General features: G+C 40.9%; 1 protein-coding gene across 3 annotated transcripts in view; it reads right to left on the minus strand.

Moving 5' to 3' along the window:
- The window catches only part of LOC113083476 (collagen alpha-6(VI) chain-like), a 68,042-nt gene that overhangs the window by 17,011 nt on the left and 32,032 nt on the right, over nt 1-18,999 (minus strand). For all 3 annotated transcript variants that reach the window (XM_026254534.1, XM_026254535.1, XM_026254533.1), the window contains exons 22-36: nt 18,297-18,350; nt 17,426-17,461; nt 16,957-17,022; nt 16,755-16,817; nt 16,461-16,523; nt 12,368-12,430; nt 12,220-12,270; nt 11,997-12,032; nt 11,798-11,860; nt 11,545-11,607; nt 10,789-10,824; nt 10,640-10,676; nt 10,446-10,457; nt 9,845-10,341; nt 6,875-6,950 (exon numbers count right to left, since the gene is read on the minus strand). In XM_026254534.1, coding sequence (XP_026110319.1) covers nt 6,875-6,950; nt 9,845-10,341; nt 10,446-10,457; nt 10,640-10,676; nt 10,789-10,824; nt 11,545-11,607; nt 11,798-11,860; nt 11,997-12,032; nt 12,220-12,270; nt 12,368-12,430; nt 16,461-16,523; nt 16,755-16,817; nt 16,957-17,022; nt 17,426-17,461; nt 18,297-18,350 — 1,216 coding nt within the window. The remainder of the gene's footprint in view (nt 1-6,874; nt 6,951-9,844; nt 10,342-10,445; nt 10,458-10,639; nt 10,677-10,788; nt 10,825-11,544; nt 11,608-11,797; nt 11,861-11,996; nt 12,033-12,219; nt 12,271-12,367; nt 12,431-16,460; nt 16,524-16,754; nt 16,818-16,956; nt 17,023-17,425; nt 17,462-18,296; nt 18,351-18,999) is intronic.

Raw genomic sequence — 18,999 nt, forward strand, 5'->3', positions numbered from 1 at the left:
CGAGACTCGTAGCGTTGGATGGTTAAGCCTCGCCTACCGTCAAATGGAAAGGTAAGTTTCGTGGCCGAGAGACTGTTACCGACGTCCAAAGGGAGCACACACATCAAACGGGTAAGCCTTGCCGACCGTAGAGTGGAAATGTAAAGCAAGTCTCTCCAGGAGGCTCTCACCAGCGTCCGAAGGGAGCACACGCACCGAACGGGTAAGCCTCGCTGACCATAGAAAAGGAAAAGGTAAGGTTGTCTAACTGGGAGGCTCTCGCCGGCGTCTGAAGGGAGCACACACATCTAATGGGTAAGCCTCTCCGGATGGCGGACAGAAAAGGTAACGATAGGTGGCCAGGAGGCTCTTGTCAGCGTCCAGCGGGGACTTCCTGTTCCCCAAAAACTGGGTGAGCCTCGCAGGCCGTAGGATGGAAAAGGTAAGTTTGTGTGGTCGTTAGGCTGTCGTCAGCGTCTTATGGGAGTTTGCTACTCCCGGCAAGAGACGGGTAAGCCTTGGCGACCGTAGGAAGGAGGGAGCGTTTATTTGTGTGTTTGGTACTTGCGGCATCGAACAGCTTGCTTGTAGGTTTGTAACCTAAACCACGTGGTAAGGTCATGGTTGGCTGGCCAGGAGGCTCTCGCCGGCGTTCGATGGGAGCACTCGCATCGAACGGGTGAGCCTCGCTGGCCAAGGATGGGAAAGGTCAGCTTGTCTAGCCGGGAGGCTCGGACCGACGTCCGATAGGAGCTTAGCTCCAGGAATTGAATGGGTAAACCTCTCTGGCTGAAGGATGGAAAAGGTTGTCCAGCTGGGAGGCTCTTACCTTCGTCCGACAGGAGCTTAGCTCCCGGAATCGAACGGTTAAGCCTCGCTGGCCAAAGGACAGAAAAGGTAAGGTTGTCTAGCCAGGAAGCTCTCACCTACATCCAATGGGAGCCCTGACTCCATGCATTGGATGGGTAAACCTCTCCGTACGTAAGACAGAATGGCAAAACAGGTAGCCGGGGGCTTTCACCTACGTCCGAAGGGAGTGTGAGCTCCTGGCAACAAACGGGTAAGCCTTGCTGGCCGCAGAACGGAAAAGGTGAGGTTGTCTGGCCGGGAGGCTCTCGTCAGCATCCGATGGGAGCTCAAGCTCTTGGCATCGAAGAGAGAAGCCTTGCCGGCCATAGGATTGAAAAAGATAAGGTTATCTGGCCGGGAGGCTATGGCCAGCATCCAGTGTCTTTTTATTTATTTATTTTTATTTATTTTTTTCTTTTTATTTATTATTATTATTTTTTATTCAATTTGTGACACCAGATGGGTAGTCTCTCCAGCCATCGGAGGGAAAATTTAGATTGTTTAATCTGCGAAGCACCCGTTAGTGTTCGGCAAAAGCGTAACTTGCGGTATTGGATGGGTACATCTTGCCATCGGAGGGAAAATTAGTTTTTGGCTGCGATGTACTGTTTGGTGTTCAATAGGTAAGTGTCGCTGGCTGATTTTTTTTTTTTTTAATTGGGTAAGCTTTGCTGGTGGTCGGATGGAAAGTCCAAGATTGCTTAAGCGGGAAAGCACCTGACAGGATTTTAATACTTGCGATGTCATACGAGTAAGCTTTGCTGATAGTTGAACGGAGAAGGCAAAGGTTGGCTCAACCGGGAGTACTCTTGCAGCGCTTGACAGGGAGTTCGATACTAAGGATGATCTGTTTGTCTACGAGGGTAGACGCTGTGAGGCTTACTTGAACAATTGTTTAGCAAATCCAATGTGCTGCTTCCGATGATGAGTCTGAAAAATCTTGGTGCAGTCATAGTGTTCGAAATTAAGCGTGCAAAAATAAATTGGATTTCTTGTGCCAGTGTACCCCAAATAGGTGCCATGTATCGGCGATGTGGTCATTGTCAGCACGTGAAATCGATGGTACATATCGACGATGTAATCGTGCATGGGTGGAGTAAGAGAAAGATTCTTTATACTTGTCTGAGCTTACTATTTGCCATTTTGACCATGCAGGTGCACCAAAAGAGCCTATGGAATCACCAATAATCGAAAAATATACTTTTGGACGTACTGATAAACTGGCATTAAGTATAAAATACTATATTTAAATACTGCTAGTTCATGTAGTCGGCACTACTGTCATCTCGCTTGTCCTGTGAATTTTTTTTATTTTTTTTTTATATATATACGATAGTAGATTCCATTTAAAGTCCAACGATTTAACCCTAATATGGACGTAAACTAATGCCTTCAATATAAGGTATTCAAAAACTGGTGAGTTCATATATTTGGAGTGAGTTCGGTTGAAATGATGCCTTGGTCGTACGCGCTCCGGACCACATGCCTCATAATGGGACGACGCGCCACCCCTGAAACCAGAATGAGATGCGTTCTAACATAATTGTGGCATTAACTCCATTAGTTCGAGCTGCTTTAAAAAATGGCACGTATCGGATTACCTGTTAAAGTACGATGGAATATCTTAAATCTGCAAACGATGTATGTCTATTTGTGGATGGAGACTTCTTTGCCACCTACGGGCTCACATCATCCTCCGATAGCCGAATTATGGTAAGCCGCCTAATGATTATTATAAAAAACGTTGGTTGGAGAATGGGCCTAATATCGTCTTGGCTATTGTCGATACATGATGCGATCACCGCAACCTCTGATGCAGGGCATGCCTTTAAGCGGAGGTGATGTGTGTTTTTTTTTTATAATATATATTTAGGTATAGGAAAGGCTCAGACACTGCAGTGTAGAGGTACAGGAAAGGCTCCTGCGGGAGCAGACACTGCTGCGGCAGTGAAAAGGTACAGGAAAGGCTCCTGCAGGAGCAGACACTGCTGCGGCAGTGGGGAGATACGGGAAAGGCTCTTGCGGGACACTGCATGGCAGTGAGGAGGTATAGGAAAGGCTCCTGTGGGAATAGACACTGCTGCGTCAGTGAGGAGGTACAGGAAAGGCTACTTGCTTCGGCTGCTGAAGATGTTGGCTGTGGGAAGAGTAAAAAGGGTTAGTAACATTTGATGGGGCAAGCTAAAAATGAATGGGTAGCCTACTGTGTTACCAGCTTAGCAAATGGTTGCCTGATTTGACAATTCCTCGAGCCTTGTCCACTTTATTATGTTCCTGTTGGAAAAGCATCTTTCCTCTCAATTGGCCTCCGGACTCTTTAGACGGTCTCCTGAGCGGATACGTTTGAAACGCTGTTTTCACGCTGTATTATGGACTGTGGAAACAGAGGCTTTTGGAAACGATGAAGCATGTTTAGTCTTGTAAGACGTTGTACCGAAAGACATGATTATAGCAGTAACGTTAAACCCTTACCAGTCACCCCCCATTTTTGCCATGGAGACAGAAATTACATACCCAAAAAAAAGATGTTTCTGTTCATGATTCTTTCTGACTAGATCCATGATCAACATTTGTCCACGAGCTAACACTTCGACGTTTACCGTTCAGGAATAGAAATAGTTTTCCTGACATGATGGAAAATTATCACTGAAATTATGTTTTATCGAAATATTGGTCAAATATAAAAGCCAAAGTCTTTAGACTTTCAATTGATGCGCGGTTTATCCAGATCAAGTAAGAGAGTGATGTTTAACGTGCTGTGAAAGTGAAACGATAATAGGCTGGGGCCGTTGGCGGTGCTTGCAGCAAATGGGTTAACAGCAGTTATGTGCTATTCGCTTCCAAGTGGTTTCTAAAGATATATACTTGCCAGTTTTTTCGTATTACAGTCCTTAAAAGGCGACAGTACTTTTACTCACACTTGCTATCCTGCATCAAAACACGAAGGCAGATGCGTTTTAGATTAATTTTGAGTGATCACGCCAGTGAATGGTGAAAAACTAGAAATGCTAAATCAAATTACTACAAAAACTCCTTGTCTAATAGTTTAAATAATCCTAAGAAGTTCTGGAAAAGTCTTAATGCATTATTAAACAAGTCCACTAAAACCACTCCTACCAAAATTATAGTTAATGATGAGGTTATCAGTGATCCTTCCGCGGTTACCAATGCCTTCAACCAACATTTCTCCTCTATTTGTAGCTCACAATTTTCTTATTCTTCCTTCTCTAGTTTGGTAGATGAGCCTAACAGTTCCTTTTCATTTGCTACTATAAATCCTACTGACGTTCAACAGGCAATCTCCGAACTAAAGTTAGGTAATGGTACTGATCCTGACGGTCTGGAGATCAAGTTTATCAAGCTTGCGTCTCATGTATTGGCATTTCCCCTATCAGATTTATTTAATTTATCCTTATCCACTTCTGTGGTTCCATTAATGTGGAAATCTGCCAGAGTTACACCAATACATAAGGGTGGTGATGCACTTGATCTCAATAACTATAGACCTATCTCTATCATCAGTAGTATAGCAAAAGTGTTTGAAAAACTAGTATTCAAACAATTATTTAAATATATTAATGAATTCTCTATTTTGTCACCAAATCAATCTGGTTTCAGACCAAACTTTTCTACAACTACTGCTCTTCTAAAATTTACCAACGATGTTTCATCTTCTCTAGATAATAATATGTCAACCGGTGCAATATTCATAGATCTAACTAAGGCTTTTGATATGGTCGATCACTATTTGCTTCTTGACAAATTATATGCAATAGGCCTGTCTAGACACTCTCTTCTTTGGTTTAATTCTTATCTCCATTGTAGAAGTCAGCGTGTTTATGTTAATGGATGTGTATCGCAGTCCTTAATAATGGAGAAAGGTGTTCCCCAAGGCTCCTCATTAGGGCCTCTCTTATTTTCTTTGTTTATTAATGACCTTCCTCTAACTTGCTCAGACTGTTGTATTCATCTATATGCAGATGACACAGTGATTTATACATCCAATAAGTCTGTTTCTAAGATTCAATCCTCACTGCAAACTAACTTTAATACTATTCAACTTTGGTTCCAATTTAACCATCTCTTATTGAATAAAAAAAAGTCATATAGTATACTCTTCCCCACCAGATCAGCTACACAGAATCAAGTTAACAATTTGTCACTCAGATTTTTAGACGATACTCAACTATTACAAGTTGATGAACTTAAATATTTGGGCATATGGCTTGACTCACAACTCTCTTTTAGATGTCATATCAATTCTGTTGTAAAAAAGATTAATTGTAACTTGCGAATATTGTTTCGCTCTATTAACTGTTTTACTCAAAGGATTAGGTTACGAATTGTGTCGCAGTTAATATTTCCCATACTAGACTATGCGGATGTTGTCTATCAAAACACCTCAGAAACAAACTTGAAAGTATTGAATGTTATTTTCAATAATATATGTAGATTTGTGCTAAGATGCCCATTTACCACTCATCACTGTGAAATGTATGACTCACTGAAATTATTGTCACTAAAGGCCAGAAGACAGTATCACTGGTATCAGGTCATTTTTAAATGTGTGCATTATGATTATCCTTCTTACCTAAAGGAATACTTAATTCCCTATAGACCCAGCTATAGATTAAGACATACTGAATATTTCTTCTTTACTGTGCCCAATATTCTCAAGGAGAGTGGTAGACGTGCATTTAAATTTAAAGCCCCTTCAGAATGGAATAGTCTGCCAGGGTCTCTAAGATCAATTACTTCCCTGTGTTCCTTCAAAACATCTCTTTTTGTTTACCTGCAAGCAAATTGTTGCTGTAAATGTTTTCCTCATTTTTGACGTTTTTTTTTTTTTTTTTTTTTTTTTTTTTTCCTTTATTATTTCTTTAAATGTGATTATGGGTTTAGGTGTGCGAATGTATACATATTTAAGATACATATGTCCTATCCTTGTACTGTCATTCCATATTTATATGTATGAGGGGCGGATGAGGTGGGATGAGGGAGAGCTTTTGTGTGTATGAATGTATATGTGCTGTATTATTTCTATGTTGTCTCGAGGACCCCCTTGAAAACGAGATGCTTCATCTCAAGGGGTTATCCTCAACAATAAAATTTCAATAAATAGGTCCTTAAATGATTTGGTCCTACCAGAAGACTTGCATGGGAATTAAAATTAAAAATTAAATTAAGCATTTAGCAGACGCTTTTATCCAGAGACTTACAAGGTTTCATATATATATAATGGTAATGCACCTTTACGCTGGTTTGCCAAAACCGCCATAAAACACTAGAAGAAGACGGAACTAGGTCATGACGTCGTTTAACAAACTTTAGCCGCGAACCTGCTTTTAGATGTAACACTTTGGATGCAAACTGCCGTAAAAATCCAATGAAGAAAAAGAAGATCCTGTTTTTAGCATCTTCGCATGGAAATGTATTGGTTAACGTTGCGCAGTCTGCGCCGCTAGAGGAAGCGGCCTCAAACTGCCACTCGGCCGGAACGCCGTGGTGAAGGACTGAGCCGCGGTGAGAATTGTTCAGCCCAGGCTGGTTGGATTCTTTCTGCTGCAATCCAGCGCTCGACGAGAGCTCGGTCTCGGGGCGGCACGATCGTGTATCGAGCGAGACGAGCTCGGAGCTTGCACGGTCTATTGGCCACGATGTGTGGCTTGGCGAGGAGAGCAGCTGTCGCGATGACGCTTAATGCTGCTCAACGGCCGTGTTTGGCTGGGTAGAAATGATCTCGGGTCTGGCAAAAGCAGCAGGTCTTATAAATCCCCTGTGTAGCACTCTTCGTTGTTACGAAAACTGGGTCTGTGATAAGGTGACAGATGAAGTGAACCAGCATGCTGATAAACCGTCAATGGATAGAGGTAAGCCAGCGATATTTATACTATGGGATTGATTACTTGATTATGGTCCACCTGTGTTGATTAGGCTAAGTATCTGACGCGCTCCTCCCGAATCTTATTAATAAATTACATTTAAATGTTTGGATGCTCAAAGAGATGAACAGAATCAAATGTGGATGTCTGCACTTTGGACTTACCAAAACAAATGATGCACTGCTTAATGCGATTTACTCCTCTGCCATCAACGATAATGTAGCTTCCTGTGTCATCAACCTGAGACAGACATTTGAGGTAGAAATTTTATGGTAAGCACAAATTTTCAGGGTTTCTGCAGGATTTTAAAGCTCAAATTTAAGACCTTTTATAAGACCTGCACAAATAAAGAAAATACTATATGAACAAGGTAGGGCAATGTCTGTAGTAACATATTACACTGTAAAATGACTGTAAAAAACACGATTTGCAGTTCAGATACAAATCTTTACAAAAACAAAAAGTTTTATTAAATGATATGCTTCACATTTCAGCCTTTAAAAGGCTTGTTATATTAATTGAAACAATGATTATCAATACATTATTATATTCATTAAATAACATATAAATTCATTTTACTGTTTAGATTTTTATAATGAAATATCTTCTTATCATTCCACCAGTTCTCATTTACAGCTCTGTGTGTTTGCAGGGTAAAAACATGGGTTGATTTTCACATTGGTCTGAAAAAAAGCAACCCCAATACTGTGTTCCTGCAATAGCGCAGGATGCAGTTTAGGACCGCATTTCCTCTAGGACCCTTTTTTGTGACACTGTTGTTGCCTTTCAGACTGGTGACTTCGTTCAGAGTTGCGTGGGTTTTCTGCATTTTTATGAAAATGGAAAGCCCTGTTAGAGTTTAAGTTTTTAATGTTTAGATATTTTGAACATTTAATGTTTTTTTTTTATATTGGTTACTGTTGTGGTGAAGAGTAGAGCTTGTGCTCAGGTTTCAACAGCTATCATACACACACGTAAATGTTCTATGATTGTTTGATTGTGAAGGGTAGAAATGCTGACAATATAGACTGTGTGAATCGCGTGCTGGCCCTCAAACAGATTTATTTTCTTTTTTTAATTCTCATATTTATTCTCATGAGAATGCAAAAGTCAACACAACACTTGTTCACATGCTACTGTAAGTACAATTTTTGTAGAATGCAAGAAATAATCAAGTAAAATGGTTCCCATGACATTACCACAGTTACAACTCATGTAGGCTAAAGCCTAACCACAAAGTCTATACTTCACCATAATGGTAGCCTCAAAAATCAACATAAACTCTTTGAATGTGAAAAATTACTAAACAACAAATTTTAATATGCCTTTACCTTTAGCAAAAACAAATTAAACAGCACTTAATTTCAACATTTATTCTCCTGATCTATCCTTATGCAAAGCATGCTGGGAACTAGAAATCCACTGCCCAGTTTCAGTCAATGCAACATAAATGATTCATGTAGGCCCAACTTAACTTCAACGGTTTGTTAACATTTTACAAATGTAATTTCATTTAATATAATAAAATTGAGTGCAAATGACAACTTAATAAAAAAAAATAAGAAAAATAAAGATTTTGCTGTTTAAGCTTATTTTAAAGGGGGGGGGGTGAAATGCTATTTCATGCATACTGAGTTTTTTACACTGTTAAAGAGTTGGATTCCCATGCTAAACATGGGCAAAGTTTCAAAAATTAAGTTGTACGTTTGAAGGAGTATTTCTGTTCCAAAAATACTACTTCCGGTTTGTCACAAGTTTCGGAAAGTTTTTTTCGAGTATGGCTCTGTGTGACGTTAGATGGAGCGGAATTTCCTTATATGGGTCCTGAGGGCACGTCTGCCGGAAGAGCGCGCACTCCCATATAGCACATTACTGAGAGCACAACAGACTTCACTGATCAGAGCGAGAGTTGTCACAAAAGGAGTGTGTTTTTGGTTGCCAGGGCAAGACAACCCTGCACAGATTACTCGGCCCGGACGGAATTGTGGGTGGGGGGAGTGCATGTACAGTTCTCTCTCCACCTTCAATACCACGACTTAGGTGCCCTTGAGCAAGGCATCGAACCCCCAACTGCTCCCCGGGCGCCGCAGCATAAATGGCTGCCCACTGCTCCGGGTCTGTGCTCACAGTGTGTGTGTGTGTGTGTTCACTGCTCTGTGTGTGTGCATTTCGGATGGGTTAAATGCAGAGCACAAATTCTGAGTATGGGTCACCATACTTGGCTGAATGTCACTTCACTTTACCAAAAGAGAAACAGCATTAAGGGACCAGTGGATGGAGTTTATTTTTACAGAGCATCAACGGAGTTGTGCAAGTGTTTTTGTTTGTTCCCCTGCATTTCGAAGATGCTTGTTTTACAAACAAGGCCCAGTTTGACGCCGGATTTGCACATCGTTTATTTCTTAAGGATAATGCAGTCCCAACGAAAAAGGGTCACGATCGTGTGTTGGAACCGCATGCGGTGAGTAAAACTGCTTCAAATATCTCTGTGTTGTTAACTTAGCTATCGGCGTGTAAGCACATCAAGTAAACAACATGCGATGTTGTCATCAAACTGCACTTTCCACATGTACAGCTTAAAAAAAAAAGATGACAAAGTGGAACTTAGTCATTTTCCAAATCCGATAAGCAAATATATACAGTTTCAGTACGTTACATACCACATAGAGACTGATTGCTGATGCTGCTCTTGTTCAATTTCAGCCTCTGGATCTGATTCTGGATCATAAGTATACACTGAATCTGACTGTTAGCCATGGTTTGTTTTAGTTGTTTTTTTTTCCTCAGCTTCCAGACGCGCTCAACACAAAAGTCTACTGGCGCTCGTGATTCTTTAGCTCCGCCCACACGTCACGCCTCCAGCCACTCGTGTTTTTCCGGGAAAAATCGGTACAGACTATCTTTCTCTTATGAATATAATAAAACTAAAGACTTTTTGGAGTTATGAAGGATGCAGTACTACTCTATAGGTACTCAAGATTAACAGGATATTGAGTGAAAACGAGCATTTCACCCCCCCTTTAAGTAAACTGAGCAAATAACTAAAATGTTAAATTTTAGTTATTATTTAACAATGTTAAATAACATTGTTATTTTCCTGTTTATTACTGCAAATCTGATGTTTTCTTATGTACCTGCAATGCTCGGGTCACATCATCAGCAGGACTAAAGGCGATCACTCCGAGGCCAATGTCTGCAGCCTTGAACTCCAGCATGGCTGTTGCAAGGCTCGAGTCATCCCTCGACGGACCGTTTGTAAAGAACACAGCCACTTTCCTCATTAACCTGCCACTTCGGACACGTTTGAAGATGTTCCGAGCCACAAAGCTCATGGCTTGTCCAATGTTTCTGGTTTTTGTGGTTCTCTCAAGAGCCAATGCTCCTACAGCTTCCTTAAGGGTCTTCTTCTTCAGGTGGTCTGTGAAACGGATCAGGATCCTGGACTCGCTGTTGTAGGCGATCACAGACACCCGTGCTCCTTGTGGACAATTTGTTTCAGCAATGGAAATGTCTTCCAATAAGGAAAGAGCCGCAAAACGCATCCGCTGGAAAACTTGAGGAGTTACACCCGCAGACATGTCCAAAGCTATCGCCAGGTCTGTGGGGTAAACTGGACACTGGGTACCATTACCTGAAAGCATTTTGGAAAGGGACTTTTTATTTTTTATTTACAATTTAGCAAAAAGTTACTAATAAATAAGGCACTGAAATGTTAAAGTGTAAGGCAAAGCATACCGGAGCAGCAAGCTGTGGAGACAAAATAAAAGATAAAATGTAGATCCATTTCAAATTATTTCAAGGTTTAATATACAGAAAGCTAAATGCCACATATAATAAATAAAATAACTGAATGAGATCATGCTAATGACTAAAATCACTAGCAGTCATTCTGCTTGGTATTCTTTGGATATTAGGTTCTCTGAACTTACGACAGTTTTTGCGTATGTGTTCGACCAGGTCACACTCCTTGACGTTCAGAAGCAGAAAAAGACAGAAGGAAAACAATCAAACTTTTGGAACAGTATTAATATTAATAATTAATATTATTTAAAGATATTGTATCTTTATATGAGCCTACAGGCCACGGACTGATTCCAGGAGGTCCCTTTTCACCCTAAAAATACAATAAAATTAAATAAACAATTACAAAAGTACATAAACAAACAAATAAATAAATAAATATGAAGTATCTCAGAACACCTTATTTACATTTGCTTAAGCCTCTAGGCCCCTTCATTTTTTTTTTTTTTTTTTTTTGTTCAGGAAAATCTATATAATATATTTTATATTGTTAGTTAGTATTGTGAGGGGAATTTATGATACTCAAAATAAATATTTAGTAACTGTTTTTTATGTTTGTCCATTTTTTCTTTTTCAGTTTTGTTATATATTTGCAGTCAAAGACAAAGCCTTCAAATGTAGCCTTTTTTATGAAAACCAATGTAAAATATATATAAAATTACTATCATTTAGAAGGATTTTATGATTCAATGTAACATTTATACATTTATACAACATTTAACATTTTTAGGAGGTATTTTTTCCACAGTAATGGTTGACTGTGAAGGTATCAAGTGTTACTTTTTTAGACACTTTAACATATTCGAATTATGTCCATGACTTTTGTGTGTGTGTTCACATAGCGAATCTGACAAAAGTCAGCAAGAGTCTTCCCATTCCAATAAAGCAAAAAAAAAAAAAGGAAAAAAACATTTAAAACATATTTATTTCGGTCAGTACTGACCAAAGAGTACCAGAGAGTTAAACTGTCAATATTTTGTGATGTATATAAGTATTTGTTTAATCTGTAAAAAAGTGATGACAAATGACTGACCCTGTGTCCATCTATCCCATTGTCTCCTGGAGGACCTTCAGTACCCGGACGTCCCGTGTTTCCCTGATCACATAAATACATCATACAACATAACTGCATTACTTCCAAAAAGTATGCTGCGCACATACAGAACCTTCTCTATAATGTTAAGTTAAAATATATATATAATTTTAAAAGACATGATTGTTCTGTTGGACATTATCTTTTAAAAACATTAATAAATAAGCACAAAGTCAATTAAATTAAAGTTTACCGGTTTTCCTCGATAACCTTTATGTCCTTTACTTCCACTGGATCCCTTGGTACCATCCTCACCCTATAATTATAATCACTGATATTAATAATGTTACATCATGAACTATTAATTTGTAATTATTATTATTACCATTTATAGAATTACATAAAATGCCTAGTGATGAGCTGCAACAGATGATTAACTAGCTTTAACAGACCTGCAAACCAGGGAGGCCAAAGTATCCATTGTTTCCCTGAAAGCAATTTTATTCTGTTAGTTGAATATCCATAAACATACACAAAAAGAGAAAAAAACAAGTTACCATATTTAGCAGGAAATAATGTTTTGCACTTTGCTCTTTATGTTCATTGCATTATATTTACAAGTTGCTTTTTAAAATAAGTTATAGCATGTTTCAGGTACAGGTATGGCACAGGTACCTTGTGTCCTTTGAGCCCCGCAGGTCCATACCCGTCTCTTCCATCTTGTCCCTTTTTACATAAAGTCATACTTTAGACTGGAAAGTCTCACTTTTAAATGGGCATTTTATCATTTTCAATTCAACAATGCACAAATGCATTAACTGACCAGAGGTCCTTTGAATCCCTCTGGTCCCTGTGATCCCTTGAGCCCCGGGTCACCCGGTGGACCCTAAACACAAGCAAGGACGGTGTGAAAAGAGGAGAATTTCTCTACAACATTATACGACTGCAGCACTACTACATAGTATACTGGAGACCAAGCAGGTTTTAAAGGAATAGTTCACCCAAAAATGAAAATTTGCTGAAAATTTACTGACTCTCAGACCATCTAAGATGTAGATGACTTTGTTTCTGTAAGATGTAGATTACTGGCAGGGAGGCAGCCCATCGCCCCTCGGAACTCCGGCAAGGATCTTCTTCCTTCACCGACTACTCCATCGAGTTCCGCACCCTGGCGGCCGCGTGCCAGTGGAATGAGGCGGCGCAGTGGGATAGATTCCTGCATGGGTTATCCGACCGTGTTCAGCAGGAGATCTACCTCCTCGAGCTGCCCCCTACTCTCAATGGTTGCGAGTTGACGCAAGGTTTAATCGCCTGGGTCGCCAAAAGAGTCCTTCCAGATCTAACATCTCTCCTGTTAGGGGGTGCTTGAGTCGAGAGAACACGGTCGGTTCTGCTGACGATCACGAACCCATGCAGGTGGGTAGAGCTCGGCTGTCCCGGAGGGAGAGAGAATGGCGGAGGTCCCAAGGACTGTGCTTGTACTGTGGAGGCTCTGCTCATAACACCTACTCATGCCCGGTAAAAGAGCCAACCAGAGAGTAAATCTGAGGCTACTATCGGGTGGGATCTCCACTGAGAAGTCTTCACCAACATCATCGACCCTCCTTCCGGTGAGACTGCGGTGGAGGAATCAACATCATGAGTGTCAAGCCCTTCTGGACTCCGGAGGCGAAGGTAATTTCATTGATTCCTCACTTGCACATCACCTGAACATTCCTGTCCTTCCTGTGTCTCTCCCCATCCATGTCACCGCACTCAACGGCCAGGAACTGCCTCACGTCACGCACCATACAGAACCCATCACACTGATCATGTCTGGAAACCATCAAGAAACCATATCCTTTTTCTCATGGACTCCCCTGTTGCTCCCATTGTTTAGGTCACCCCTGGTTGTCCAAACATAATCCACGAGTGGAATGGGGTTCTAACAGTGTAACATTGTGGAGTGAAAGTTGTCATGAGTCTTCTCTTGTTTCTGCTTGTCCTGTTGTTCCTGTTTCTGTCTTTCAGAAGGAGACCATGGTTTTGCCAAATGTGCCCGTTGAGTATCTGGACCTGAAGGAAGTGTTCAGTAAGTCCCGTGCTGCTTCTCTTCCTCCGCATCGTCCCTACGACTGTGCCATAGACTTAGTGTCAGGTAAGTCTCCGCCTAAGGGCAAGTTATACTCTCTTTCTAATCCTGAGAGGGAGGCCATGGAGAAATATATTTCTGATTCCTTAGCCTCTGGATTCATCCGTCCTTCCTCTTCTCCAGCGGGGGCAGGGTTCTTATTTGTGGGTAAGAAGGATGGTTCGCTGCAACCTTGTATTGATTACGTAATGCTTATCATTTGGTCCGCATCAGTAAGGGTGATGAATGGAAAACCGCTTTTAACACCCCAAGAGGGCACTTTGTTATAACATATCTGTTCCCTTCTTAGGGTATAAAATTTTGTCCGAGGGAATACGTATGGACCCTGACAAAGTTAGATTGGCCGTTTCCAGCCTCCCGTAAAGGCCCTACTGCGGTTTCTGGGGTTCGCCAATTTCTATTAATGTTTCATTTGTAATTTCAGCCAACTAGCTTCACCTCTGACAGCCTTGACCTCCCCTAGTACTTCGTTCAGGTGGTCGGACGCAGCTGAGGCTGCGTTCACTAACCTCAAGAACCGCTTTGTTTCGGCTCCCATCCTTGTGGCCCCTGATCCCACACGGCAGTTCATGGTGGAGGTCAACACGTCAGAGGTGGGGGTAGGAGCAGTGTTGGCCCAACGTGCTGCTTCGGACGATAAGGTACACCCTTGCGCGTTTTTTTCACATCGACTATCTCCGACTATGTCCAGTGGGGTCATTGTTCTAACGTGGCTTGTCACCCAGGGATAAGTAGAACTAATGGGTTGGTTAGACAACAATTCTGGTGGCCACGTATGGCTCACGATGTCCGCAATTTTGTTTTGGCTTGCTCAGTTTGTGCCAGCGGTAAGTCATCTAACCGACCTCCTGATGGGCTTCTTCAACCGCTGTCTGTGCCTTCGAGACCCTGGTCCCATATAGCTCTAGATTTTGTTACCGTCCTCCCGCCCTCTAATGGCATAACGGTCGTTTTGACCGCAATGGTCCGGTTCTCTAAGGCGGCACATTTCATTCCCTTGCCCAAATTACCGACAGCCAAGGAGACAGCGGTCACTGTTTTAGATCACGTCTTTCGGCTTCATGGCCTCCCGGTAGATGTGGTTTCAGACAGGGGATCTCAGTTTATATCCAAATTGTGGAAAGAGTTTTGCAAATTGTTAGGGGTGTCAGTTAGCTTGTCATCGGGTTATCATCCCCAAAGCAACGGACAATCTGAGCGAGCCAACCAAGATTTAGAGAGGACGTTGCAATGTTTGGTCTCCAAGAATCCTTCTTCCTGGAGTCAACAACTCTCTATGGTGGAGTACGCCCACAATTCGTTGCCAGTGTCAGCTATGGGCCTCTCTCCGTTTCAATGTAGTATAGGGTACCAGCCACCAGCGTTTCCCAGTGTGGAATCTGAAGTCGCGGTCCCCTCCGCTCACGCGTTTGTCCAGAGGTGTCACCGCACCTGGACCAGAGCCCGCGAGACTCTGCTCCGGGTGAGGGAGCGTACTAAGGCCAAGGCCAATCGCCATCGGCCAAAGCCTCCCGTCTACGTCGTGGGTCAAAAAGTGTGGCTTTCTACCAGTAACATTCCTCTGTGATCCGTTTCTAATAAATTAGCTCCCAAATTTATCGGCCCGTTCACTATCACCAAAATCATTAGTCCGGTGACAGCCGCCTCAAACTACCTCCTGCGTACAAGAGGATACACCCTGCCTTTCATGTGTCCAAAATGAAACCCGTGTTTTATGCACGTATTAATCTGCCTACTCCGGTTCCCCCGCCGCCGCGTCTCGTAGATGGGGAACCGACATATTCGGTTAATCGTATTCTGGACTTGAGACGGAGGGGACGAGGATTCCAGTATCTGTTGGACTGGGAAGGTTACGGTCCGGAGTTGGGTACCTGCTAGGGACATATTGGATCACTCCCTTATTGATGACTACAATCAGCAGGTAGGCCCTTCTGGGAACTCCAGTAGGAGTTCTTAGAGGGGGGTGGGGGGGGGTTACTGTCACGGTTGGTAAACCGTGATCTCGGGGTGTTTACACTTTGTGGTTGTGGCGAGTGGGGCGGGGCCGAGAGGCGTGGGAACGAGGGGTGGGGCGCAGGTGTAGCTCATCTCCAATCACCTGGCCACACTCCTCGTTCCCACGCCTCTCGGCCCCGCCCCACTCGCCACAGTGGTGAATTATGTGTGTCCCGCGTCTGCACTGATTAATTGTGGGCGTCTCCGTTAATTGTATCAGCAACAGCTACCACTCATTACTCATGCACTATATAATGGCTTGTCTCACGTCTTGTGTTTGTGAGATCGTTGTATAATGTTTTGATGTGGTTCCCCTGTTCGTTTGGCTCTCAGCGTTGTTTGCGTTTGGATGTCTGTGTTTCCCCAGAACGTCATCCTCTCTCCGCACATTCACTCAGCCACGGACATTTACCTTCGGCTCTATTCCCCGCAGTTCCTGTGCCATCCTCTCCTGCTGCCTCACGCCGTCATCATCCGGATTACTCACCTTCTCTCCGCCATCAGCTGGATTCCTCACCTCTTCACCATCCCCTCAGAGTGTCGCTGTCTCATCGTCATTGTTTGTTTATGTACTCATTCTATATCTTCTCATTAAATTAGTAAACTTGCATTTGCTTCCAGACTGTCCTTTCACCCACCGTCACAAGGATGCACTGGTGAGCCAGTAATGTAAAGCTAAATTTCTTCAAATCTGCTCTGATGAAGAAACAAACTCATGCATTTTTCACAGAATAAGGAAAAGAGAAATAAGGAAGTAAGAAGAAAACTTCAGTACAACAGTCTTCCATACCCTTGGCCCTCTGGGTCCTCGACCTCCTTTTGAACCTTCAGGTCCAGTTGAGCCAAAAGGACCCTATGAAAACACACATGGTTCCTTCAACATAGATTTTATTTTTCTTTCTGTGTTTTATATCATATGCTTCATACTCTAATGTTAAAACATGAACATGCAACTACATGAGGCGCCATGTATATACATGTTTATAGGTGTATTTGCACATGTCTTATTTGTGTATTAAGCGAAGTATGATTTAAATCCTACGTGGCACCTCATACAACTAGTAGTAATTAACTGAATGCACACCTGCATTCCAGGTACACCCGGAGGACCTTTGTCTCCTTGAAACCCGTTTGGGCCTGGTTGTCCCTGAACAGACAAAAAAAAAAAAAAAAAAAAAAAAAAAAAAGATCAGGGAGGTATAACATCATAAAATCAAACACTAACATTGGACATCTCTTATCTGTGTATTTCTATTTAAATAAAGGTAAAATGTCGTAGTTCTCACCATTTGTCCAGGATAACCAGGAAGCCCTGGCTGTCCAGCTTCTCCTTTTGCATTTGAAGATGCACCCTAAACAGATACACACGTTTACCATCAGCACATTACAACAGCAGTTTGCATACAACAATAATTACAATAATAATGGAATTTCTGTTTGAATAGTACATAAGAATTGAAAGTAGAAAAACAGAAAAAATAGAAAAATACCAAACAGATTATTTAATATAATACACACCAAATAATAATACTAATTATTATTATTATTATTATTATTATTATTATTATTATTATTATTATTATTATTAATTACACAAGAATATAAGAAACAATAGAATATGCTAGAATTAAGAGTAGATTAAAACAGACAATATAAAAAAATAATATATATATAATTAAATTAAAACACAACCAAGTAGAATAGACCAGAACTGATTAGCAGTGAATTCTGTGTGTATTTGTCATGCTACATTACCGGTGCTCCTGGTCGGCCTTTTCTTCCTGGAGCACCCTACCAAAATACACTGAGATGTTATCTGAAGGATAAAACATCTTAATACTTATTTCATTAATTTTCTCTTCTGATAAACGACATCCTAATGTCACATCAAAAACAGGCACCATTCAAAAGTTAGGATCTGTAAGATATTTTCATGTTTTAGAATTCTCTTATGCTCACCACGGCTGTATTTACTTGGTCAGAAATATATATTATTGCAATAATACATCTCTTAATCTATTTAAATAAAACAATATTTTTCATTACTCCACTCCAGTTTCACATGATCCTTCAGAAAACATTCCTATATGCTGATTTGGCAAGAAAACGTTTTTATTATTATCACAGCTGGAAATGGTTAAGTTGCTTAATGAAAGTGTGCAAACCATGACACAGTGTCGTTTTTCAGGATTCGTGGATGAACAGAAGGCAGCATTTATTAGTAACAGAAATATGCATTCTTATAAATGTTTTGATCAATTTAATCTGTCCTTTTTTAATAAACATATCAGAAAAAAATTGAACACAGTCTTTTGAATGGTATTAAATATCTACCTGTAACACCTGTGAAATCTAAAAATGCAATATGATAGTGCAAAAAAGTGTGAGCAAGATCATTACTGAATAGTACAGAAACTATACACTTTCAGAAAAAAAGTACAAAACTAGGATTTTACTCTTTTAGGTACTAATATGCATTTTAGGGGTAAATAAGGTACAAAATATATACCTTTTAGATTTTGTATCTTACAATACTGCATCTGTGACAGCTTTGTACCTTTCTTCTGAGAGTAAGTCACAGTTACAGTAAGTCATAATGACAGTTCTATGTACAGGTGATACTCACAGGATCACCGTTATCTCCAGGTCTGCCTGAGGGTCCAGGAAGGCCCTGGTCACCCTGAACACACAGAACAGAACAGAACAGTCATAATACACTTTTACTGATAATGTTCACACATCGGATAATCTTAAAAACACGTCGAAAAATGGAGACGAATGTAGATGTCTGTTGTGCATCTGTCAGTTTTGTCGACAAATACAGTCTATACATTTATTTTTGTGAATTAATAGTTATGTCTGGTTGAAGTAATTTAGGCTATTATATAAGGTGGAACTGTATTATACTGTACCTGTCAGCAAATACACACACACACACAAGCACAAGTTATCAAAATAAATACATTTAAAATAAATTGAAAGACACTCAAAACAGAACAATTCTATAGATTGTGTTAAAAAAATGTGATGTGATGGCTGTTGTCAGTGGTTTGTTCATTTACATGTGCCATTTCATCAGATTTGTAAGGTAAATCATTTATAAACTTATGCAAACACAGGAGAATACATCAATATCCTTCTGAACACACGAGCTGTTCATCGCGACTTTAAAATAAAATCTAAAACTCTCACTCTGAGTTTACACATTTTGATGTCCATATATTCAAGAGATGACAGCAGCTTTAACATTTCTGTCTTAAAGAAATGGTCCAATATTAAAGTTTAATTAAATGTATTTTAGTCAATATTAAACAAGGATTAGGTCACGC

The sequence above is a fragment of the Carassius auratus genome, unplaced genomic scaffold, assembly GCF_003368295.1.
Source record: "Carassius auratus strain Wakin unplaced genomic scaffold, ASM336829v1 scaf_tig00038295, whole genome shotgun sequence".
NCBI classification, from domain to species: domain Eukaryota; kingdom Metazoa; phylum Chordata; class Actinopteri; order Cypriniformes; family Cyprinidae; genus Carassius; species Carassius auratus.